At 44.9% G+C, this 25628-nt stretch overlaps 1 protein-coding gene across 3 annotated transcripts in view; it reads right to left on the reverse strand.

The window, feature by feature from the left end:
- POC1A (POC1 centriolar protein A) overlaps window positions 1–25628 on the reverse strand; it is a 104878-nt gene that overhangs the window by 43921 nt on the left and 35329 nt on the right. For all 3 annotated transcript variants that reach the window (XM_090021938.1, XM_090021939.1, XM_090021941.1), the window contains exon 8: window positions 23408–23476. In XM_090021938.1, coding sequence (XP_089878064.1) covers window positions 23408–23476 — 69 coding nt within the window. The remainder of the gene's footprint in view (window positions 1–23407; window positions 23477–25628) is intronic.

Consider the following 25628-nt stretch of genomic DNA (forward strand, 5'->3'; position numbering starts at 1 on the left):
ACCCTTGTGTTTCATAGAATTATAGAAAGAAGGGCCGGAAGGGACCTATAACATCATCAAGACTGCCCCCACCCGCCATGGGGAGGAGGTAATTGGGCTCAAATGAGCTCAATGAAGTATTTGTCCAGCTTCCTCTTAAAGACCACCAGAGATGGCAACTGCACTACCTCTTCTGGGAGTGTGTTCCAGATTCTAGTTACCCGTACAGAAGAAAAGTATTTTCTTATGTCCAGCAGAAATGTTTCCTCAACTAGCTTGTGTCCATTGGTCCGCATCTTCCTGGGGGTGGAGGGAGGGAAGGGGGGGGTTCTGAAAAGTTGATCACCTAGGTCCTGATATTTTCCCTTTGACATGTTTGTAGGCAGCTATCAAGTCACCTCTCAGCACTCTTTTGCTCAGGCCGAAGTTCAGAGGCTGCTACAATATTTGGGGCTCCCACTGCCTGAGCAAGCACCCACACTTAAGAACTGCTATGCTTTGAAACTTATCTCAGACATCTCACAGCACACCCCACTGTGCCTCCTATGGTGGAGAGGTGGCCCTGACTGCCTGAGGTGGTGTGGGCAGAGGTAGTGGAGGCCTCTGGGTCTAAGGCTGGAGTTTTCCCACTCCCTATGCAGCAGGAGGAAGGAGGGGGGGGCTCTTACATTTTCCCCTGTTCTGGTTGGATTTGGGGGGCCCTGTGGCCGCTTCCGAGGGAGACTTATCAGACCTGCCCCCCCCCAACCGTTTGAGGTCTACCCTGTCTCACTGGCAGCCCCCTCATAGGGCTGTCACCCTGCCATGAGAGGCTAGGTAGGAAGCAGTCAGGTCGGGAGGAGGGGAACGATGCACTCCCCCTATGCCTGGGGGAAAGAAAGTGGTTTGCTGTGTAGGCGTCCACGGTGGCTCTTCCAGCTGCACTGTGTGGGAGGGCTGAGGGGGTGGTGGTGTGCTTGTGAGGGGCTGAGGGGAACAAAAAGACAAACAGGAACACACACACACACACACACAAGGGAGGGGGAAAAGCACACTGCTGGGCTTACTCAGCTGTCCACAAAACATTGGGAGAGGGTGAGTGAAGTACAGGACTCACCACAGGAAGGTAGGCACAGGGGTTGCTGCTGGAGCAGCTAGCAGGACAGCTGGTGGTAATGCACTGCAGATTCCCTCTTGCTACAGGCAGCCGCAGCAGATGACGGTGGCTGCAGGGGGTGGTGGGTAGGGCATGAGGTGGGCAGGAGGGTGCCCCCGCTTCCTTCAAAGAGGAAAGGTAGACTGTAGATTCAGGTAGGGTGGTGGTGGAGGTGGTGGTGGGGAGAGCAGGAGCCTACATCAGTTTAGCAGGGCTATTGCTGTTCCCTGGCCCAGCTCTAGGAGGAGCCAGGGGGAAGTGGTGGTGCCTCCTGGTAGTCACAGGAGACTGGGAAAGAGCCTGAGAAACAAGCAGGAAGTCTTAGAGGTCCTTGCACAGTCATAGAACTATGACATGATTGGAATAACAGAGGCTTGGTGGGATAGCTTGCATGACTGAAGCAGTCATGGATGGGTACAAACAATTAGGAAGGACAGGCAGGGGAGAAGAAGAGGAAGAGGAGCTGCGCTTTTTGTGAAAGAGCCATATGACTACTCAGAGCTCCAATATGAAACTGGAGATAGGCTTGTTGAGAGTCTCTGGATTAGGGTCAGAGGGGAGATCAACAAGGGTGATGTTGTGGTAGGGGTCTGCTACAGATCACCAGACCATGACAAAGTGGGAGATGAGGCTTTCTTCAAACAGCTAGCAGAAGTTTCCCCAATCACAGGTCCTGGTTCTTATGGGGGACTTCAAATCACCCTGACACCTGCTGGAGGGTAATACAGCAGTGTGCAGGAAATCCAGGAAGTTTCTGAAGAGTATGGGGGACAACTTTGTGGTGCAAGTGCTGGAGAAGCCAACTAGGCGCTGTGTTCCTCTTAACCTGCTGCTCACAAACAGGGAAGAATTGGTGGGGAATGAGTAGCGGATGGTAACTTGGGCAGCAGTGACCATGAGATGACTGAGATCAGGTTCCTGAGGAAAGGAAGGAGAGCAGCAGAGTAAGGACCCTGGACTAGAGGCATGATTGTCATGGGTGACTAACTACCTGGACATCTGTTGGGGGTGAGGGAGAGGCATGATTGTCATGGGTGACTAACTACCTGGACATCTGTTGGGGGTGAGGGAGGGATCACTCGGCTGCCTCCAGCAGGTCAGCCAACTTCTTGGCAACAATAGACTATCTGTTTCTAACACAGGTTGTGGAAGGGCCTACTAGGAGTAAGTCCACTCTGTATTTAGTGCTGGTCAAGGGTGATGACATCATAGGTGACCTAAGGACTGGCGGTACTCTGGGAGATAGTGATCACAACCTGTTCGCCATCCACCGTTAAGACTGGGAAAAATCAGACAGCAGACCAGAAGTCCTGGACTTCAAGAATGCAGATTTTGACAAACTCAAGAGGCTAGTTGGAGAGGCCCTCTGCAACCCACAGCTAGATGACTTGGGGATTCAGGAACGGTAGTGCTTCCTTAAGGAGGCAATTCTCACAGGCCAAAAACAAGCCATCCCCAAGCAGGCAAAAAATGGGATCCCGGTGAGCCAGTAGATCCACTTGGCTCAACGGGAATATTAGAGAGCTTTTGAGAAAGAAAAAAAGAAGCATATAAGCAGTGGAAGAATGACTCAACAATCAGAGAGGAATACACCTGTATCACCAGGGCCTGCAGATACGAGACAAGGAAAGTCAAGGCAGGCATGGAGATCAAGCTGGCAACCAGAATAAAATACAACAAAAAGTCCTTCTACTGACATAAAAGGAGCAAGAAAAAACTCAGGCTCCACTGTGGGACCTCTAGTGAATGCTCAGGGGCAGCCCATAGTCGATACCTGTGAAAAAGCCGAACTCCTAAATGTATACTTCACGTTGGTATTCCTGAAATCAAATGAGGGCTGTTTACCTGACCAGAGGCCCGGGGAATATGGGGAAGACAACAGGCTACACAAAATCAGTGCTGAACAGGCGAGGGATTTCCTGCAACACTTGGAAGTTTTCAAGTCTGCTGGGCCCAATGACCTGCACCCAAGAGTCCTGAAAGAACTGTCTGAACTTGTAGCAGTACCACTGGCCAAGCTGTTTGAAAAATTGTGGAACTTGGATGACTGGAAGAGGGACAATGTGGGGCCCATCTTTAAGAAAGGGAAGAGGGATGATCCTGCTAATTACAGACAAGTCAGTCTGATCTTGGTCCTGGGTAAAATCTTTGAAAAATTTATTTTCTAAGGGGTACAAAGGGTACAAAGAAGGGCCACCCACACAGGCCCTACAAGGAGAGACTCCGGGAACTGGGCCTGTTCAGTTTGAGAAAGAGAAAGCAGAAAGGTGACTTGATAGCCACCTACAAGTACATCAGGGGGTGAACACCAAGATCTAGATAAGCAACTCTTCAAGAAGGCACCCCAAGGGAGGATGAAGACCAATGGTCCTAAGCTTATAGAGGGTAAATTCAGGCTAGATATAAGAAGAAACGTTTTCTCTGTAAGGGTTACCAGAATATGGAACACACTCCTAGAAGAGGTAGTGCAGTCAGCATCCTTGGAGGCATTCAAGAGAAGGCTGGACAGGCACCTTATTGAGCTTGTCTAAGCCCAATAATTTCCTCCCCATGGCAGGGAGCCAGACTTGATGATCTTACAGATCTCTTCCAGTTCTAGGATTCAATGATCCTATGACTTCAGAAAAGCAGACTGCCTTCCCAGGGGATCCTGCCCGTGAGTTCCTTGAGTGAGTCAGTCTGAGGGGGAGAGGAGTCCAGGACAGCTGGCTATACTTTAAAGAAGGCTTACTGAGTGTGCAGGAACAAACCATCCCGACGAACAGGAAAACTAGTAAGTACGGCAGAAGATTAGCTTGGCTCAGCAGACAGTTCCTCAGTAAACTAGATCATAAAAAGGAAGCTTATAGGAAGCAGAAACTTGAACAATAACTAGGGAGGAGTATAAGAGCATTGCTTGGGCATACAAGGATGAAGTCAGGAAGGCCAAAGTGCAATTGGAGTTGCAGCTAGCAAGGGATGTGAAGAGTAACAAGAAGAGTTTCTACAAGTATGTTGGTAGGAAGAATAGAAACAGGGAAAGTGTAGGTACCTTACTGAATAGGGAGACAACTTTGTGATAGAGGATGCAGGAAACTCTGAAGTTGAACGGTCACAAACTCCTGCAAGACCGTTTCAGGCTGAACATAAGGAAGAATTTCTTTACTGTCCGAGCCCCCAAGGTCTGGAACAGTCTGCCAGCGGAGGTGGTTCAAGCATCTACATTGAACACCTTCAAGAGTAAATTGGATGCTTATCTTGCTGGGATCCTATGACCCCAGCTGACTTCCTGCCCTTTGGGCAGGGGGCTGGACTCGATGATCTCCTGAGGTCCCTTCCAGCCCTAATGTCTACGAAATCTATGAAATCTATGAAGTGCTCAATGCCTTCTTCACCTCAGTCTTCACAGGAAAGGTCAGCTCCCAGACTACTGCACCGGGCAGCACTGTTTGGGGAGGAGGAAAGCAGCCAAGCGGTGAAAGAACAGTTTAGGGACTATTTAGAAAAGCTAGACATATGGAAGTCCATGGGACCAGATGGGATGCACCTGAGGGAACTGATGGAGTTAGCTGATGTAATTGCAGAGGAATTGGCCATCATGGAAAATTCATGGCGATCGGAGAGGCCCCAGATGATTGGAAAAGCGCAAACATATTAAGTGCCATATTTAAGAAAAAGAAAAAGGAGGATCCAGGGAACTACAAACCAGTCAGCCTCACCTCATGGAGCAGAACCTCAAAGAATCCATTTCTAAGTACTTGGAGCAGAAAAAGGTTATTAGGAACAGTCAGCATGGATTCACCAGGAGCAAGTCATGCCCGACCATCCCTATCGCCTTCTATGATGAGGTAACTGGCTCTGTGGATGAAGGGAGACCGGTGGATATGGTGTACCTTGATTTTTAGTAAGGCTTTTGATATGGTGTCCCACAGCATTCTTCCAGGCAAGCTAAGGAAGTATGGGTTGGATGAATGGATTGTAAGGTGGCTAGAAAACTGGCTGGAGCATCGGGCTCAGAGAATAGTAATCAATGGCTTGATGTTTACTTGGCAGCCAGTATCAAATGGAGTGCCCCAGGGGTCAGTATTGGGGTCAGTTTTGTTCAATGTCATCATCAACGACCTGGATAATGGCATAGAGTGTACCCTCAGCAAGTTTGCAGACAAACTTATTCTTCTCGGTGATTTCAATGCCACAGTTGGAAGGGACTTGAACCTCTGGAACAGGACCACTGACAAGGAAGGAGTAGGAAAGGTCAACTCTAACATCCTTCTCCTGAGCAAATGTGCAGAACATGGACTCACCATCACCAACACCCTCTTCTACCACAAAAACAGGCACAAAACATCATGGCAACACCTGTGATCTAAGTATTGACACCTGATTCACTATGTCATTGCTCAAGCATGTGGACCACAAAGATGTCCACATCACCCGAACTATGCTAGCCGATGACTGCTGGACTGATCACCGACTCATCTGCTCAGGTATGTTGCTCAAACTGGCACCCAAACGATGGCTGCAGCAGAAGAAATGCCAATGGAAGATCAACATCAAAAGACTCAAGGACCCAATCAAGCTAGACCTCTTCCATTAGTGCCTCAGTGAAAAACTGGCAAATTGCAATCAACAACAATGGAAGAATGTAGGCAGCACTTGTTGTGCCTTCAAGTCAACCATCATCAGTGCTTGCAGAGACACTTGGATTCTTTATTGAGAAATATCAAGACTGGTTTGATGACAATGACCAAGAGATCCAAGAGTTGATAGACCACAAGCACAAAACCAAACATGGCAGAACATCAAATCCAAGCAAAAGAAATTGCATTTCCCACAAGACAAGGCAGAGGTCCCAAAGGAATACCCACAATATGAAGAGCAGATGGTAGACAGACAAAGCAAACATCCACAATATGGTCAGTTTTTCACTACCATTAATGCCATATACAGTCTGAGCACTCAGGAATCAACCCCCCTGAGACCTAAGGATGGAGGAGACCTGATCAAAGAAAGGGGAGCCATCAATGCTCATTGGAAGTAGTGTTTTGAAAATCTCCCCAGTCAAGACTGTTGTTGATGAGGGTTATCAACTCCATCCTGCAACACTGAGTCAGAGACTATCTTGGAATGCCTCCAACACCTGACAAGGTAAGGAAAGCCATCAAGCACATGAAGAATGACAAGGCATTTGGAGCGGATAGAATCCCCACCAAAATCTTCAAGTAGCAGGGAGAGGAGCTCACATCACAGCTCTACACCCTCATGTTAAGGATGTGGAAAATGGAAGAAAGCCCAGATGACCTCAGGGTCACCAGGACTATGAAAATCTTCAAGAAAGAAGACAAGTCAGTCTGTGGAAACTACACAGGAATCACCCTGCTGTCCACCACAGGAAAGAGCATTGAGAGAGACACCATGCTCATCAGTTTCATAGGTGTCCTGTTACCTTCCATCCTCTTGGATTTGCCATCTTGGAACTGGAGGTATCTCCCCTCTGCCCCCATCACATGGTATGTGACATCAGAAGGTCTTCCCCTGTTCCCCTTATATGGTGCGTGATATCAGAAAACTGACTCCCCCCAACCCCAGTCACATGGTGTATGACATCAGAATCCCCACCTCTGATCACCATCTTCTCATGCCTTGATCCTGTCACATAATGTGTGACATCAGAACCTCACCCCCTGCCCCCAAGTCACATATTATACAACATCAGAAACCCCACCCCCTTTCTCCTGACATGACAAACCCTGCCCCTGCCCCCAATCACCTGGCATGTCACATAAGAAATTCCACCCCTGTCCTCAGTCACACAGCAGATGACATCAGAATCCTGTCCCCCTGCCTCCAGTCACATGGTATGTAACAACAGAAACCCTACCTCCCTCAGGCCATTTTTTTGTGCCATGTTGGTCTTAGAAATCCCTGACCCCCATCACATGGTGTATGAAACCACCCAACACGTGGCTCATGACATTAGAGGAGCCGCCCATCAGACCTCCCAAAGCCCACCCTCCATGCTGCACAGCCCACCCTAGATCACACAGTATAGGCATGATCTATCAGATAGCAGGGGGGTTGTAATCCCTCTAACAACCCACCCCAACACCTGGTGGTGGTTTCAGAGGCCCTGGACCTCCCCAAGAATGTTGCCAAACCAACTGGAGCAGGTAGAGAGGTGGGGTCCATGGTGCAACCCCTTTCCCCCCCACAACCTGGTCTATCTGATATCCAAAACAGACCATTTGTCTGAGATGGTTCTAAGGCAGACAGGAGCAGATATAGATTCTTAGACTACGCTGATAAGACCCTATGTCCTCGTTTTACCACCAAGACTTATTAGAGGCCTACAAATAAGATGTTACTGTAGCACTAGTTTTGAGGAGAAGCGTGAGAGCAGCCTCCTAACCCAGAGACTGTCTGAGACACCTGAGGCTGGTCAGGAAGTCCATGCGGACCTGTGAACCAGAGACCAAAATTCCCCAAAGCAGATGTTGTAGATTCAGGAACGGGTACAAGTGGAAGATGTCAATGAGGGAGCAGAGATGCTGATAAGAGGCTTGAAACATGACTATGGAGAGGGGCTTGGGACCACAAGGGAGGTAGGAAATAGCTAAGGAATGGTTAAATAAGGGCTAACTAATTTTTAAATCTGAATCCCCTTTGCAATTAGCTGAATCCTTTTTAATGATCCCAGACAGGTGTGCTGGCCCGTGGACTTTCAACTTGACACCGCAGAAGAGAAACTTCTTTTGTGAAGAACAGAGACCAAATGTTTCAGAAAATAACAATGATGATTTTTCAGCTTTTAGAAGGAAGTTATGCATGCAACTAACATGTCCTGTTTCATGGCAAGAACATAAAGGGCTTATGAAGGCTCTTATGCATGTTTCTTTTTATGGTACTGTCGCAAAGCACTAAGGTGTGCCTGCTTCTTTAGGGGCAGAAACAGCCTAGCCAGAGAGCCCTGTGAGCTAGGCAAACCTCCAAAGCTGCAGGCTGCCTGGGTAGCGAGCAACTGAGGGAATTAACTGGCACTTGCAAATGGTCAGCTAACCAGGAGGCAGGGCACTAGGCACGTAAAAGCCCCAGGGCCGGCAGGAGTTAGTTCTCTAGCAACCACCTTCTGCATGAAAGAGCCATCCACAGACATTTGGTTGCCTTATCTGCTGCCTGCAAGATGGGGCTCCAGGAGCTCATAAGGTACTCAGGGATAGGAGGCACACAATACTAGGGAAGAAGTTTGCCTTCTTAAAGGGGCAGAGTGTGGCCATTGTTGTTATGTTATATCCCAGGGACTTACGTTTAAGTTATGTTTGTATTGGTGGGTCAGGGTGAAGCTATAAAGGGAGGTGGAGGCCTCACTTGTGCCCAAAGCGGGGCACACAATTACAGAAAGCCCAGGGCCAGAGGGGTGTAGCTATAGGGGTCAGAGAGCCCAGTGACAAAAGAAGACCGATTAGAGCTAGTGCCTCAAAGCAGGGATTGACACAGTGGGTCTAGGCTGGGATGGGCAATTATTTCAGGCGGAGGGTCGCTTACTGAGTTTTGGCAAGCTGTTGAGGACTGCATGTATAGCCCTGCCCCTTGACAGGTGCTCCGCTCCCTGCTCACCATCTTGGGACTGGAAGTCCTCCCTCTAACTCCCTTCCTTTGCCTCCGGAAATAGCCCTTTTAGCCAGGGGTTTTGCCATCTCAGAACCTGAAAAACCCCAAATTATATTCTTAAAAAAATCAAACATCTACAACATACATTAATTTGATTTCAAAAAATATTTTTGTCCTGATTTACATGCGTTTGTATAGTATACATAGATGTGATCACACAATAGCTTAAAATGAAGTCTTACTCTTGTATACTGTGGGGGTGTGGGGGGAGGGAGCGTGTGGGTATGTGGGATGCGGGTGGCTGGGGTATGTGAGGGGGTGTGGGTGTGGGGTCTGCATGTACGGCAGTGAGGGGGTACATGTGTATGGTGAGGGTAGGACTCGCCTTATGAACATGCATGCATACACACACACACACACACACACACACTGTTTTGCTCACTACTCTCTCTCCCTCTCCTTCCCTCATTGCTCTCTCCGTCTCCCTCACTACACAGGGACACACACACAACCCCCCTCCCTCTCCTGGCCTCGGAGTACCAGTGCACCCCTGCTCCCATGGTCCAGTGATACAGCTGGGGCCACGTGGTACTGGAGCAGCCATGTGCAAGGAAAGCTCCAGCAGGCACAGACTTTGTGGTGGGGGGGCGGAGGGGGGGGCTGGCCTTTCTCCTGACCCTTGCCGGTTTCCCCTGGGTCCTACTGCCCTGGCTCCTGTCAGCTTTGACAGAGAGCCTGGAACAGATAAATATTAATCCTGTAACTTTGTAGGTGCCCTGCAGGCTGGATAGAATGGCCTGATGGGCCAGATCTAGCCCACAGGCTGTATTTTGCCTGCCCCTGCTCTAGGCTAGAAGGCCTAGTTATGTAACAGGGGTAGAAGTCAAGTAGGCTGAGACTCCAACAAATGAAACAATATTCATATAACACCTGTGAGGCCTGGGGCATGGAAAAGGGGAGGTTTTAGAAGCATGTGCTTAGCCCATAAGACTTAAGGTGTCTCATGAGGCACCGACTTGGAGTGTGACGCAGCAAGGGTTCCTGCAGAGCTTAGTGGGGTTCAACAGGACCATGGCCGCACAGAAACTCATGGGCAGCCTCCCTACTTACGATTTTCACCAACAAAACATGACAGGCAAGATAAGAAGGTGCCCACAGGGCAGAGCTGGCATGGTCATGGAGACATATGTGCATCACAGCAATCCCTGGGGACCCTGTACCGTGACAGGTATAATACTGTTTGAGAATAAGGCTTTTTTGAATAGTGTGTGGGATGCGTTTGTGATGAGTGTGGTCAGGGTAGTCATGATTGTCTTACCTGGTTAGATGAAGATGTAAACCAGACAATTCAGGAACTTTGTGATAAGCTGTGTATGGAAAGGGTTTCAGTGGCATGACTGCAACTGGATATGCAATGAAATGTTTATGAATTATCAATAAGGTTTAGCTCAGGGTGTAGAGTTTTTAAATAGAGTGCACCCTGAACACCCTAACATCACTCTTCGTGGTTTGATCACCAAAAGATAAGCTTCTAGTACCCTATACTGAATGCTTAATTGTCACTAGAAATTCTAAAACCCTGCTTAAAAAAAGGGTTTAGCAAAACAGATAACAGAGATACAGAAAAAAATAAAAGCATTCACACCAGAGGGTGTATGCTATTTTGTGCGACAAGCAGCATACCTGGAGGCAGGTGGGTGGGGTTTGAAGAGATAAGATAATGGGGATAAACAGTTGACTTTATTGAAATAGAGAAAACACTTTTTTAAATGGTAAATTTAGTTTAAAACAGAGTTTGGTATATGCATATTTGGAGATACAGGGTTTTAACTTGGGGAAACAAAGCTTTTTAAAATTGTAACCATCTTTTGAAACAGCGTTTGGTACTTACTGGAAATAAAGACAAATTTAAAAAGCATTCACACCAGAGACTGTGTTCTTCTGTGTGACAAGGTCCATCATTGGAGAGAGGGGTGTGCATGCACATGCGCATACTGTTAACATACAGTTTGAGGTTTTAGTTTTGCTAAGGTCTTTCTGAAGCATAGGCTTCTTTCACACTTGTGGTGTGTATATGTGCACAGTCAAGCACTTAAAAGTCAGGAAATGCTCCTAGGAATCACTTCATGTGCACTGTACTGGAGGATGCATAGTGAATGCATTTGCTGCTTCCCAACTGAAATATTCCATACATTTTTTTGTAAATTGATTAGCACATTTGACAGGTATACACATCCATTTCACAAACTTCTATTTACATAAGTTGAGATGACAGCTCAGCATACCTTTGAGTCACTGACCCAAAGGTATCTTCTGTACGTATGCAAGTAATTTCAAGTGGCTCTTTTCCAGAAACGTGCCTCATCAAATGACATGTAGGAAAAGTTATTATTTGCTCTTTAAAATACAGTATTACAAATAATGTAGCATAAGTGAATGGCAGCAAATATTTTATTTTTACTTCTGAGAAAAGTTACAAACCTGTTACATGCGACATTTTTTAGAAATTACATCCAGGCATATGTTGTTCTGTGTGTGTGGGCATATACATACACCCAGTGTCATGGACAACTGCAAATTGTGACAGCTTGTACAATCTTTATTCCTAGGAGTATTTCCTGACTAAGTGCTTGACTTTGCACATAAATAGCATTCAATGCTTTTTTTTCCTGTGCAAGGCTACTGTTCCAGTTTTAAGGTATTTTAATCAAATATAGAGAATATACAATCTTGTCAAAATATTATGAGCACTGCATTTCATTTGCTGGTAGCTGATTAAATTTTAAATATAGCATATTACTGCTGTATTAACATAAGCTTTTATTTTAATTTCTCTGAACCAAAGTAATGTTCTCCTATGGAAATATAACACAAAACTACAGGTAAACTAAAATATTCTTAGTGGATTCTGAGCCAACATGGTGGTCTGGGCCTGATAGGTCATGCCTATACCATGTGGTCTAGGGTGGGCCTTGCAGTATACAGGCCAGGCTCTGGGGGCTTGAACCAGTGGCCCTTCTGATGTCATGGGCCATATGACCAGAGGCAGAAGCAGGATTCCTGTCACACACCATGCAACTGGGGGCAGGGGCAGGTTTTCTGATATCATGCACCATGGGACAGGGTAGGGAGCAGGGTTTCTGATGTTAAGTGCCATGTTACCAGGGGGCAGAGGGCAGGGTTCTGATGTCACACGTCATGTAACAGGGTCAAGGGGAAGGCAAATGGTGACTGGGGGTGGGGATTCTGATGTCACATATTTTATAAGGGGAACATAGGAAGGCCTTCTGGTGTCATACTATGTGACTGGAGGCTGAGGGTGGGACTTCCAGTTCAGAAATGGTGGCCCCAAGATGGCAGAAGGGGGCAGGACACCTGTCAAGTTGATAAGCATGGTGTCTTTTATACTACTAGCATTGCAAGAACCCTCCTGAACAGTCTCTTTCCACTTGCTGAAGAGCTACTCCCAGAATCTCACTGTGGGTTTACGACACTAAGAGGCATAACTGACATGACTTCACAGCTTGCCAGCTTCAGGAGAAATGCCAGGAACAACAAACTTCTCTACATGGCCATCTTTGACTTCACAAAAGTCTTCGACTCTGTCAACCAAGAAGTACTGTGGAGGACTGTCACCATTCTTTGCCTGCTCCATATGGTATGTGAGCAGTGGTTCTCAGTAACGGATCTATCACAGATCCTTCTGAGGTCAAGACAGGAGTTAAGCAAGACTGCATCATCACTCCAACACTCTACTGGGTATTCCTGACCATAATGCTACATCTGACTGCTAACAAACTTCCAGTTAGGATTATTAAATTACCAAAAGGATAGTAAACTGTTTAATCTCAGCTAACTCAGAGCCAAAACCAAGCTCACCCCAGTCTCAATGATCAAGTTCCAGTACGCTAATGATGCTGTAATCTGTGCTTACTCAGAAGCAGACCTACAGACAAATTGTCAACATCTTTACATACAAGAAAATGGGACTGACACTTAACATTCAGAAGACTAAAGTCCTCCATCAACAAGCTCTTAATGAGTAATCCCCAGCTCTGGTAATTCCAATTTATGGTGAAACTCTGGAGAGCATTGAGTATTTCCTATACCTCAGAAGCCCTCTCTTGCAGAAGGCTGACAGAGATGAAGAAATCTTACTTCACCTCAAATATGCAAGCACAGCCTTTGGACCCCTGAGGAAATGGGTTTTCGAAGACCACAACATCAGATCTGAAACCAAGGTCATAGTTTATCAAGCAGTTGTGATCCCCACCTTACTGTATGAAGCTGAGATGCAGGCAATGTATAGGAGACACCCTCAAGTTGTTGGAGAAGTACCATCAATACTACCTGTGGAAGATCCTTCAAATTCAGCAGGAAGATAAACATACCAACATTAGCATCTTTTCTCAAGCAAACACCATGAGCACCAAGGCAAAGATCATTTGACATCAGATGTCTGACTCCAGACTACTGAAGCAAGTTTTATTCAAGTTTGGGCAAGGCATATGCTCAAGAGGAAGGCAAAGAAAGTACTTCAAAGATGTCCTCAAAGCAGACTTTAAAAAAATGCAACATTGACATCAACTCATGGGAGACTATTGCCCAGGACCATCCCAAGGATCTTGGTACTTTGAAATCTTATGATGACAACACTAGACGGAACAGTAGGAGCGACAGAAATAGCATGTCAAGGACTGAATCAAGAATCTGGAGCCACCCACCCCACAAAAAAAAACAACAAAACCCACATTCAGAATTGCAGGAGAACTCGTTGATTTCAGTTCCACTACGACAATCATGGAAGATAATCATTCTAGACTGCAAGAGATTATGAAAGAACCAGCAACTGTTTAAATCTAGCTACCATGAGTAACAAGAACACTGAAGACACAGCAACACAGACTTTACCTAGCAACAAAAGTTTGTACGAGAATCCCCAGTAGATTCAAACAGCCTGTGCTCAAGTCTGAGCATTGGTGATATAGTGGCAGTTACCTATGCTATCTAGTTTAAATCGATGCTATATATACCCGTGTTGTGACTAAACACAGAACTACTCACAGTAAAAAAGTTAAACATGAATAGAATTTGTTGAAGGACCACGTCAGAAATATATATATTTTAATTATTTCATAAATAACTTTTCGATTCTAACCCCTTCTCTGAACTTCCATAAAAAATTTTAATCCAACTCCATTTATTTATTTTGTATACACAAAAATCTGGAGACTACCACTTAATCAGACTTAGTCAGAGAAGACAAAATAAATTAGTAGTCTTCAGTTTTCAATTGCATATATGCAGAAGTGGGAGATGGGGGGTTATATAGCATGCACATTGCTTTATGGAGGTCTTATTTCTTCCTCCCTGCACTCTCAATAACATTTTTTTAAATACCTTTTGTGCTGAGGGCAAGTGCAGAAAAATCTCAACCAAAGAGGATTTTTTAGAAAGGCATGAACTTGAGTGTTCTAAACGCAGGTTGCTAGCAATAAATTGAGAACTTACTAAGCCATGTTGTAAATGACCTTTTGGAAAAAAAAAATAAAAAGCTAATTACTATCAACCACTTTCTCAGCTTAACAGGAACATTAAAACAGTTTTAGATATGGAAAAATGTTAAAACTGTTACAAATAAGGAGTGGAATCTAAGATTCCTGATGTTCTCTCAGATAAAATGTGTTTATATTCATAAAAGTTATGTAAATATTGTTAAGGTATATTAGTAAAGTGTAGTTATATCATTATTATAAAATTAGTAGTTGACATATTGTTATAATACGGATATCTTAATAGGTTATTAGTAATTATGTATAATTATATATAGACAACAATCTGGTATTTAGTAACATGCTATATATTATGCATACACTATGTTATATCTATAAAATACTAACACCTATAAACATGCATTAAAACTTTAGTATGTAATCAATATCTATACATAGCAGAGCATGTGTTAACATGCAATATTGAGTCAAGAATAAAATAAAAGAAATCTAATAAAGTTAAGGAATCTTTTCAGTTAAAATACCTCAACATACCAGATTCCTCTGGAAGTCATCCAGTTATGTAATGGAGAAGAACAGTTAATACCATACCCCCTCTGCATTATTTAAATTGTAAATCGAGTAAGAGAGATTTAAAATTACTTGCACGCTATTCAAAAATGAAAGTTTTTTTTAGTAAGCATCTTATAGTTTTTTTGCTATTTTTAAATAACCTCTTTCGCAACCCCACAACTTCCAAAAAAGAGCATATCAACCAAAAAGAAAGCCACACAATAGCCAACTGGTTATTCCTTTCAATCCTTATAAAAAGGAATGCCAAAGTATGCAAATACTTCAATAGCAATATTAAAGTATACAAACCTTAGTAAGGTGACATCCAAATGTACTTTAATCACAAGACACAAAGAAAAAGGAAGATAAGCTGTTCCTGCTCCTTGAGAGATGCTATTCAATAGTTTAAAAAAAACTGTTTGAAAAAAAGAACATTCTCTGTGAGCAGTGGGGAGACAGAAACAGTACCGTGAGCTGCAAGAGGAGATTTTTTTTCCTCCTGCTTGATGGTATCTAATTGAGCCATGAAATGCAAGTCACGAAACAGAACAAACTACTTTAAAATGATCCAGATTTGAATTACCAAGTAATGCAAACTTTAAAATATAGATTATAGACTGGGATAAAGAACAACAGAGAAAGAAAATAAGCATACCCATTATACAGTCTCTCACAGTGTAGACAGACATAACACCTAAATTGTTCCAAGAACATCACTATTTGGGTAATCTAGCAGGACTAAGGTTCCCTTGGGCGGGCTACTGTCTCTTGGCAGCCTGCCGTGACCTGCTTCATTCTCTGGTACGCTAATGATGTCTCTCCTCTTGCTTGCCATGCCTTGTTGCCAGTAATAAAAGCTGGGAGGCAGCCCTAAAGTATCCAGGCAAATATCTAGGCACCCTTCAGTGGCCTCTGCAGAATTCTCTGGATCTTTTGTTACAGCCTCCACACACAATTCTGCCACAGGCAAACTCCACAGTGTTACCCACTTCCAGGGCAGGCTCAGTAACTTCCCCAACACACTACAGCTGCCTTATGCCTTGCTTTACAAACAAGCAAAGCTTCCTGTCCCAGGGGTACACAAACAGAGGTCTTGGGAACCCCTCCCACGGCGAGACCCGAGGCTAGGGGAAGCTCCCAGAAAAAGAAAACCAAAAGCCGTAAGGACTCATGGCAGGCTGCCAAGAGACAGTAGCCTGCCCAGTGGCACCCTACGCCTGCTAGATAACCCAATTAGTGAAGTTCTTGGAACAATTTAGGTGTTATGTCTGTCTGCACCCTGAGACACTGCATAATGGGTATGCATACTTTCCTTCTCTGTTGCTCTTTATCCCAGTCTATAATCCATATTTTAAAGTTTCTTTATAAAGCTTCTGAATATTTTTCTGCTTCTCTACATAAATTTGGGGTTACTTGGTAACGCAAATCTGGATCATTTTAAAGTGAAGTAGTTTCTTCTGAAAGGTAAGTAACCACCGGCATGCTTCATCAGCCACATTTATTTGCAGCTGGGAGTAACGCCAGCGAATGACGTCATCAAAAACTGCCACCCGGCAGATTTAAAAGCTGGCAGCAAGTAAATGGCAGGGGTGGCAGCTACACCAGGGATAGGGGGTGAAGCTGTCCCCTGGGCTGCAGGATTGCTGGAGAAGGGGATCTGCAGGAGTCCGGACAGGGACCCACCAAAAGGGTCCCAGGTCTCTTAAAAAGGTAAACACCTGGCTCGGCAGGACAGCCGAGCCAAGGAGAACAGCATCAAGGGATCCTGATGACCACAGGAGCCGGACCTGCGAGTGGGGTGGGCTGTGGCCTGAGCCCCTACTGTTCCTTTCTTTTTCATAGATTTCAGAGACATCAGGGCTGGAAGGGACCTCAGGAGATCGAGTCCAGCCCCCTGCCCAAAGGGCAGGAAGTCAGCTGGGGTCATAGGATCCCAGCAAGATAAGCATCCAATTTGCTCTTGAAAGTGTTCAATGTAGGTGCTTGAACCACCTCCGCTGGCAGACTGTTCCAGACCTTGGGGGCTCGGACAGTAAAGAAATTCTTCCTTATGTCCAGCCTGAAGCGGTCTTGCAGGAGTTTGTGACCGTTCGACCTCGTCATCCCTTGGGGCACTCTGGTGAACAAACGTTCCCCCAGATCCTGGTGGTCACCCCTGATAAACTTATAGGTGGCCATCAGATCACCCCTGAGCCTACGCTTTTCCAGGCTAAAGAGTCCCGTGGCTCTCAGCCTGTCATTGTAAGATCTGTTTTCCTGACCTTTGATCATGCGCGTGGCTCTCCTCTGGACTCTCTCAAGCTTCTCCACATCCTTTTTGAATTGTGGAGCCCAAAACTAGACGCAGTACTCCAGCTGCAGCCTCACCAAGGCCGAGTACCAGGGGAGAATGATGTCCCATGATTTGCTTGAGAAGCATCTATGGATGCAAGCCAGCATTTTGGTTGCTTTAGTAGTCGCAGCATTGTTATCCTTGATTCCCATGATTAGCTTAAATTCAGTTTCTGCCTTGGCTTTTCTGGACCACTCTCTACATGTGCAGGCTAGTGCTGAGTAGTCCTCCTTGGTGATGCTTCCTATTTTCCATCTTTTAAGTTTCAGGAGGTCCAATAGTTCCCTTTTTAGCCAAGGGGTCTTCCCTGCGTGCTGACTGCATTTCTTGCGGGATGGGATGGATCTCCCTTGTGCTTCAAGGATTTCATTCTTAAGGAATAACCATTCCTCATGGACTCCCCTTTCTAGGGGGGCATGGCCTCTTAATGCCTGACTAACCAATCTCCTGAGATTGTGAAAGTCAGCCTTCATGAAGTTGAGGATTTCTGTTTTACTGAGTGATTTGCCTGCCCTGTGTTGAACACAGAAAGTGATTAGTTCATGGTTGCTGTCACCAAGCTTCCCCTTGATCCTGAGATCGCTCACCAGATCATTCTCTTTGGCCAGAACTAGATATAACAGTGCATCTCCCCTAGTTGATCCGTATACCACTTGCATTAGGTAGAGGTCATCAATGCAAGAAAGCTACGCAACTGGTCAGATTTGGCCGTATGCTCTTCCCACAAGATGTCAGGGAGGCTGAAGTCCCCCATGATGATCATGTTTCAGGACCATGCAGCCTCAGCCAGTTCCTTATTGAATTTGCGGTCCAGTTCTTCTTGGTGAAGAGGTCTATAATAGACTCCTACAAGTATATCTCCTTCCCCATATTTTAACCCAGAGGGTCTCGAGACACCCTTCATGGTTCGTGAACACAGTTTGGAGGGAAGTGTACTGATCCCTGATGTAGAGAGCTATGCCCCAACCCCTCTTTCCAAGATGGTCCCTCCTGTACATACCAACAGACCAGTCATAGGTGGAGTCCCACCAGGTCTCAGTTATCCCTATGAGATTGTAACCTTTATCACATAAGAGAAGGGCCAGTTCCTCTTGCTTGTTTCCCAAGCTCCTGGTGTTTGTGCCCAGCCAGGTGAGTCTGCCATGGAAGGCTCTAGGCTTCCTTATGTGATGGTTCTATGACCTTTCCTAGGGCTGTGGTAGGAGTGGGTTCCCTTAGGCTACCTAAGTTATTTCTACTGTAGTTGACATGACCTGGGTTACAACTGTTAATTGACTGCCTGTCCCCCAGCAATCTTAGTTTAAAGGCCTGTTAAAGTGCAGTGCCCAGAACTGGATGCAGTACTCCAGCTGCGGTCTCACCAGTGTTAAGTAGAGCAGAAGAATCACTTCCTTGATTTTGCTGGAGATGCATCGATTGATACATGCCAGAGTACTATTTGCCCTGCTGGCCACAGCATTGCATACTATGGTCTATTATTGCCCCAGGTCCCTTTCATTCATGGTGCTGGTCAGTTTGGCACTGCCAAGCCTGCAGGTGTGTAGGAGATTGTTGGCTCCAGGTGGAGCACTTTACATTTCTCAATGGTGAACTTCATCTGGTTCCAATCCGCCCAACTTGCTAGCCTGTTTAGATCCGCCCTGTATCTCTAGCCTACCTTCATGCGTGACTACACAGATGACAACAAGTTCCGGGAAGTGAACTTGGCCACCGAGATCTTCACCTCCACATCTAAATCATTGATAAAGATGTTGAAAAGTACTGGACCAAGCACCAACCCCCATGGGACACCGCTGGCCACTTCTCAGCAGGACGATGAGGGTTTGCACTGTTACTCATATGCCAACAGGGAGTGGTAGAGTACCCAGACTAGCATGTCTTCCAGCGGTTAGTGCTCAGAGTTTCCCTAGCATCCACTACAGGAGGAGGAAGACCCAGATTGGCTGGATGCCAATTAAGAGGAAGGCATTATTGTACACAACTGCAGTTTTCTGTTCCCCCATCTCAAAAACACTGAGTTAAAAAAGACCAAGTTTAATAACAAATACTGTTACATTTTACCAAAATCTGTGCAATTGATGAGCGGTACACAGGTTGATGGCTTAGAAAATGGTATTTAAAGGTTTGCTTTTTGGGAATTAGCTTATAGGTATATGCATTAGAATGGTTCAGGATGGGCAGCAGAGGTTAACCGATTTCGAAGAATCCGGGTCTCACAGTTTCACACAGCCTTGTAAGCAGACAGGTTAACACAACAGGCTAACAAGGACATGGTCTGGATAACAGAGAGGGACATGTACTACACTGCCCATAACACGAGATAAGGTGGCACCTGCTCACAAGGCCAAAGAGGGAGACCTAGAATTACTATTTTGGGAAGGATGATGGGATTGGAATGTATTGTTAACACAGGATGTAGATGTGTGAGAACACCGCAGAGACACTAACCAGCAATATCTACGGATGAAGAGTCAACAGGAGGGAAGGAGAATACAAAAGCAGAGATTTGGGAGGAGTAACAAAGGATCCCTCTGCCCAGGTCCCTCCTCCTCCCTGAGAAGGTCCCCATTCCCATCAAGGGTACCTGAGGCCACCATGGACACAGGGTACACCACCAGCCCTTCTCATCCACCCCAATGGGGGGAGGGGTATGAGCCTCAGCATCCCACCTCTAGACTGCTTACATCTGACACCTAAGGGACAGCCTCAGAATGAAGAGTGAAGACTGCATCCTGGTCAGATGTAATTTGACTCTGATGACAGCCCTACGATTTTGTAGATATACAGAATTGCGTGATTGTTTGTACTATTTCTTTTCTGTTATCCCTGTGTATCAATAAATTCCTCCCCCACCTGGAACAAGGCATCTGGGTCCTAAATCCAAAGCTCACACAGGTGAAAAAGCCTGGACTCTTTACAAGAAATGGATCCCACTCTGCAGGGTCCCAAGCTTATCTAGGGTAGGAGAATAATGGAGAGGTGGAGGGGTTTTCAGGTACTTCTCATTGACCCCTGCTTGTGGTTTCTGAGAGACTAGGTGCTCCAGGGCCTACCTAAAACCTCAATTTTTTTTTTGCAAGACCTGCATCAGCAGGTATTTTGTCTATCTCACTTCCCTGCCATGGACCCTGGGTTGTGAGGCCCCAGGCTCACTTGGGGCAAGTATATGGAGGAAGGACTGGCCAGTTGGTTCTGGTGCTCAAAGGGCTGGATATCATGCACTCCTCCCTCCCCCCGGACAACTTTTCAACCTCTGCTTTGAAGCAATTTAAGTCAATCTCATCTTCATGCTATTGACCCTGCAGCTGCAGGATCCAAGATTCATTTGGGGAGACGGGTTGGGAATGAAGGGGTTTCCAGGTACTCAGGGAACGAAGTAACCCCTTGCTCATGGTGCCCAGGGGCTTGGGTACTCCAGAGCCCCTTGCCCTCCCTCCTAAGATCTTCACTTTTTTTGCAAGACCAATTCTGAAAGTCACTAGCTGGGTCCATAGCAGGAAGGTAAAATTGACAAAATGTCTTTTAGGGCAGATGCTGACAAGTCACAGAATTCCTGGGGGGACCCCAGAGTACATACAGGAACCATGGGTAGAAGGCTATACAGTTCTCCTAGCACCTGACAACTCCCAATTATAAGCCCTCCAACCCAAATGAGCCTGGGACCCTGCAAGGCAGGGATCTGAGGACTGTGGTGTCCGTAAACCAGATCCAGCCCATGGTACTGTGTCATCCACCCAGTGGGGCTCCCCACAGGTCCATGGAGAGCTCCAAGAGCCATGGCCCTGAGTGCTATTGATGAGAGGAATTTTTAGTCCACTGGACAATTCCCCTGCTTAAGTTGTTATAGTTGCTAATTGAGTATGTATGCAAGTTCTTCTACTGCACATGTATAGTAGTCAGTTCACTTAAGATTATTCTAGCAAGAGTGAATTCTTGCCTTTTGTTGACACCATCAGAAAAGCCAATGGCACTTTATCGTGCATCAGCAGATGCATGACAAATAGGTCCAAGGAGGTGATACTTCCCCTCTATCGGGCGCTGGTCAGACCGCAGCTGGAGTACTGCGTGCAATTCTGGGCGCCGCACTTCAAGAAGGATGCGGATAACCTGGAGAGGGTCCAGAGAAGGGCCACTCGTATGGTTAAGGGCCTGCAGGCCAAGCCCTACGAGGAGAGATTAGAGAAACTGGACCTTTTCAGCCTCCGCAAGAGAAGGTTGAGAGGCGACCTGGTGGCTGCCTATAAGTTCATCAGGGGGGCACAGAAGGGAATTGGTGAGTATTTATTCACCAAGGCGCCCCCGGGGGTTACAAGAAATAATGGCCACAAGCTAGAGGAGAGCAGATTTAGATTGGATATTAGGAGGAACTTCTTCACAGTTCGAGTGGCCAAGGTCTGGAACGGGCTCCCAAGGGAGGTGGTGCTCTCCCCTACCCTGGGGGTATTCAAGAGAAGGTTGGATGTGTATCTAGCTGGGGTAATGTAGGCCCAGCACTCTTTCCTGCTTATGCAGGGGGTCGGACTCGATGATCTATTGAGGTCCCTTCCGACCCTAGCATCTATGAATCTATGAATCTATAAATGACCTAGTCTTGCTGTGGAGCATGCATAGTGGTGAATATCTACTTGTCGAGTGCTGAGTGCAAGGTATGGTGCTATGTGCCTCTACTTTTGTTCAGGAAGCCTAGAGAAAGCAAAACTAAGGATCTGGAAGGCAGAAGGGATAGTGTGCATTTACCTGATAGTCTGAAAGTAGTATTTATCAGAGTGGGTCAATGTCTGACTATAAAAGGGTTTGGCATACGTAATCTCTGTAACAGCTGACTGTTTGAGAAAGAATAGACTGTTTTGCATGAGAGAGGGAGTTTGAATTTGCGGGCCAGTAGCCAGAGTTTCGAAACAACGTCAACTTATCTCTGTATTTCTACACTGACAGTTGCTGCATGACTCTGGTATATGTTAATATAACTTTTTCTTTTACTCTTCTATCCTATTTTATAACATATTCTATCTGACAGTAATTACATTTGATTTAAACACATGCTCAGGAATATATTATTTTGTGCAAACTCTCATATGAAGCGCAGCAGATATCCAGCTTAAGCTTTAACGCTCAGGTTACCTGGCTAAACCTTATGGCTCTCTATCACACTTTTCACCTCAGTATTTTAGTAACGTTGCTTGCCCACCCCAATATAAATTCATCTGTAAACTCTAGTTAAAATATCCCTACACCCTCCTATACCTTCACAAATCCCTGCTACACCCACCCCCCCAACCATACACAGTACCTAAATATATTTCTAAAGTTTCAAATAGTATTATATTTAAATTTGTAAAAATAAATAAAAGTAATTAATTTTGCATAATTTTGAATTTTCCTGTGCATAAATTCCCTGGGGTGTATCTAGCTGCTTTGAAACTTTTCCTTTAAAAAAAATAATAGGATTCTATTGGCTTTACTTTTCACTTCCACTTATAACTCATGATGGCAAAGCCAGAGTCTCAGAATTAAATTCCCTAATTTCCACCCTGGAACTTAACAAGAATGTTAAAACCTTGGACAACATTGTTACACCTTTTATTAATAATCTCATCTATCAAAGTATATTTTCCTAGCTGATTTGGAAGTTCACAATATAGTCAAGGAAATGCAGAAATAGTATCTAGAGGTATGAACTTAGCCTGTCATTGTCTAGTTCAAGGAAAAAAAAATTAATGTACATAAAATTCATGTAGAGATATACATTTGCACAGGAACTTTGGATTTGGGTACCTTAGCATTTTTCCTCTGAAAAACTGACTTGCCAACTGATAGTGAATAAAGATTATTTTGTTTTTGCTCACTGTCAAACCTACCAAGCGAGTGTTTGATACAAAGTTTGATGATGGAAATTGTTGCAGCCTGCACGAGGATGTGAATTCGATTGGACAACATATGCTCCAAGCATGTACTTGACACGAAACTTGATGAACAGGCTGGAGTCTGAAATGACTGGATGAGTAAGATTGGGTGATCTGAGGGGATTGGAGTAAGACAGGCTGTTTTGTTAGGGTTGGAAAAAGTGTCTCTAAAAAAGTTATAACATCCCAAAGAACAAGTGGCTGTATTTCATCTCTAGACTTCTTTCCTCAACTTTACCCATTTAAAAAGAAAATAATATTTTAAAAAGACATAAAGAGACCACACAAGGATTCTGTTTCCCAATTTTCTGTATCATTCTTAGATGACTTTTCTGTTCCATCCTCCCTCCCCATTTAAAACAACAATCTATAAACCATGATCTTGAGCAGGCAAACAAATACATACCTGTTCATCAGAACCTCCAGATGCAAAAAAATCCCCAGTCCTCGAAAAGGCAACACAGGTAGCTGGCCCCTATAAAAATTAAAAGAAAGATATGTAGGCTACAACTCTTAAAAGGTTACAAAAGAGCAGCAGCAGCAGCATTTTAACGCAGTCAAAATTAAAGCCTTATTCCTCCCCATACTTATCTAGGCCAAAGTTTACATGCCATATGTGTTGGTGCTTCTTTAGAAGTTTCTCACTTTTTATCATTTAAAAATACACAGTATTTCCATTCCTAAAGAATGAATATACTAAATGGTTAAAAGACAAGAGTAAATTTGCAAAATTGCCCAAATCTCATGGAAAAGGAAAAAAAACAAACACTCATGGCCAATATACTACAGTGCCTAAACCTAAATTCCTTAAATCAAAGTTTTAAAAGGTATACAAATATCTAAAAATGCAAATAGATGCTTCATGAGATTTTCAAAAGCACCTTAATCAGGCTAAATTCCCAAATACCCACATTTGTAGGTAGCCACGATGGGACTAGCCAGTGATTTCAAGCTAAGACAGCATCAGGGAAAGATAATTGGTGACATTGCCCCAATTCTCCCATGCAAAGAAACAGAACTAATATGACTAGAACTCAATGTGTTCATGGTGATATGTACAGCATGAATACCTGAGAAAATTCAGATAGTAGAATATTATTTTTAATTAATTAAAACTTGGGACATGGAAGTCAAGCCAAGAAGAAACATCTAGAAAGCAGCACTCATATATCAGGAGGTCTGTAAAATACATGGGGGAAATAAAACGCTCCTTAGAAAAAAGGGATAAAACACTAAAACATGATGCAAAATAAGAGCTGCCACTGCACACCTGAATGCCAGTTCACCTATGCAAAACTTTTATATAGAAGAACAAGGAAGAAGAATGGAGCTAATTTAACTGTCACAGGAAGGTGAAGATTTGAAGTTACCACCCCATGTTCCCCTCATAAGGGAGTGGGCAGCCGCACAATGGGAACTCCAGTAGCACATGCCAGGGTTATTTAGGGTGGGGAGTAGAGGTGATCAGGTGGGGGGGATCCCTAGGACCCTGCTTCTGTGTGCCTGAGGGCTCAAAGGGGAAACTCTCCACTGCTTTTAAAGAGCTGGTTATTCCACCCCCCCCCCCCCCGGTGACAGTAGAGTCCTTGAGCAGCCCCCCAGAACACACAGCAGAAGGGGTTCAAGCAGCCCTACTAATGAGACCACCTCCACCCCATATAAGCCTAGGACGCATAGACCCCTGGTCAATTGTTAACAATAGATGGAAATTGACCAGTGTTTTAAAAGCACCAGGGACACTGCAGTGAAGTACAGGCAATAGAGGCTGGGACAGCAGAGTGCTGGCTTCATACCAGAGAAGCCAGTTCCCATAAAACGGTAGTCTGTTGCTAGAGAGATGTTGTTTGAGGTTGGGGGTTATCTGTAAGCCAGGACAAGTTTATCCCCATGGCTATCTTAAACTGGTCATAATTTTCCAGGAGGGGTTGGAGGTCATTAACAATATGTGTCAGCTAACCGCCTCTCCAGTAGTTGAACAGAGGTATGAATTTTACTCCATGTCTGGCTTAATATATGTTCATAAATTTAAACAGATGCACAGTCCTAAAAGGAGGACACTCAGAGACTTAATAGTTTCTTAAAACTATTGGTGCAATAGACAAAGCATTCTATGCAAAATGAAAGGAATTATAACAGGCACTAAAGAATAAGGATAAAGTTACATGTTACACTTAACATTCCACAAGTTTAGTATGGTCTAAAACACGTTCAAGTTAGAACATGTTGTGAGCAATCACATGTTAAGGGTTAATGCAATTTCTTGCCTGCAAAGCTCTGACTTGCCATTAGAGGGCTGGTGTACAGAGGCATGGCTAAGAGCCAGAACTCCTGGGCTCCATCCCCAAAACATTCTAATATTATTTAACTGAAATGCTATCAGAACCTTTAAATGGGTGTACATATTTATGCTTTTGTAAGAGCTACACAAAACATACTTAGAAGTCATGTAATGTTCCATTCTTGATGAGCCTTTGTATCAAACTCATGTATCTACTGTCTCCAGTGGTGCTGGGAACAGTATATCCTTGGATGCCAGAGGACTGGACATTGCTCATTTATCTCCATGGAGCAGACCAAAATTACCCTAACACAGGCTAAGTAGCACAGCCCAGAGTTAACTCTTGCCT

The sequence above is a fragment of the Crocodylus siamensis genome, chromosome 11, assembly GCF_052110815.1.
Source record: "Crocodylus siamensis isolate JL-2025a chromosome 11, ASM5211081v1, whole genome shotgun sequence".
In the NCBI taxonomy this organism is placed as follows: domain Eukaryota; kingdom Metazoa; phylum Chordata; order Crocodylia; family Crocodylidae; genus Crocodylus; species Crocodylus siamensis.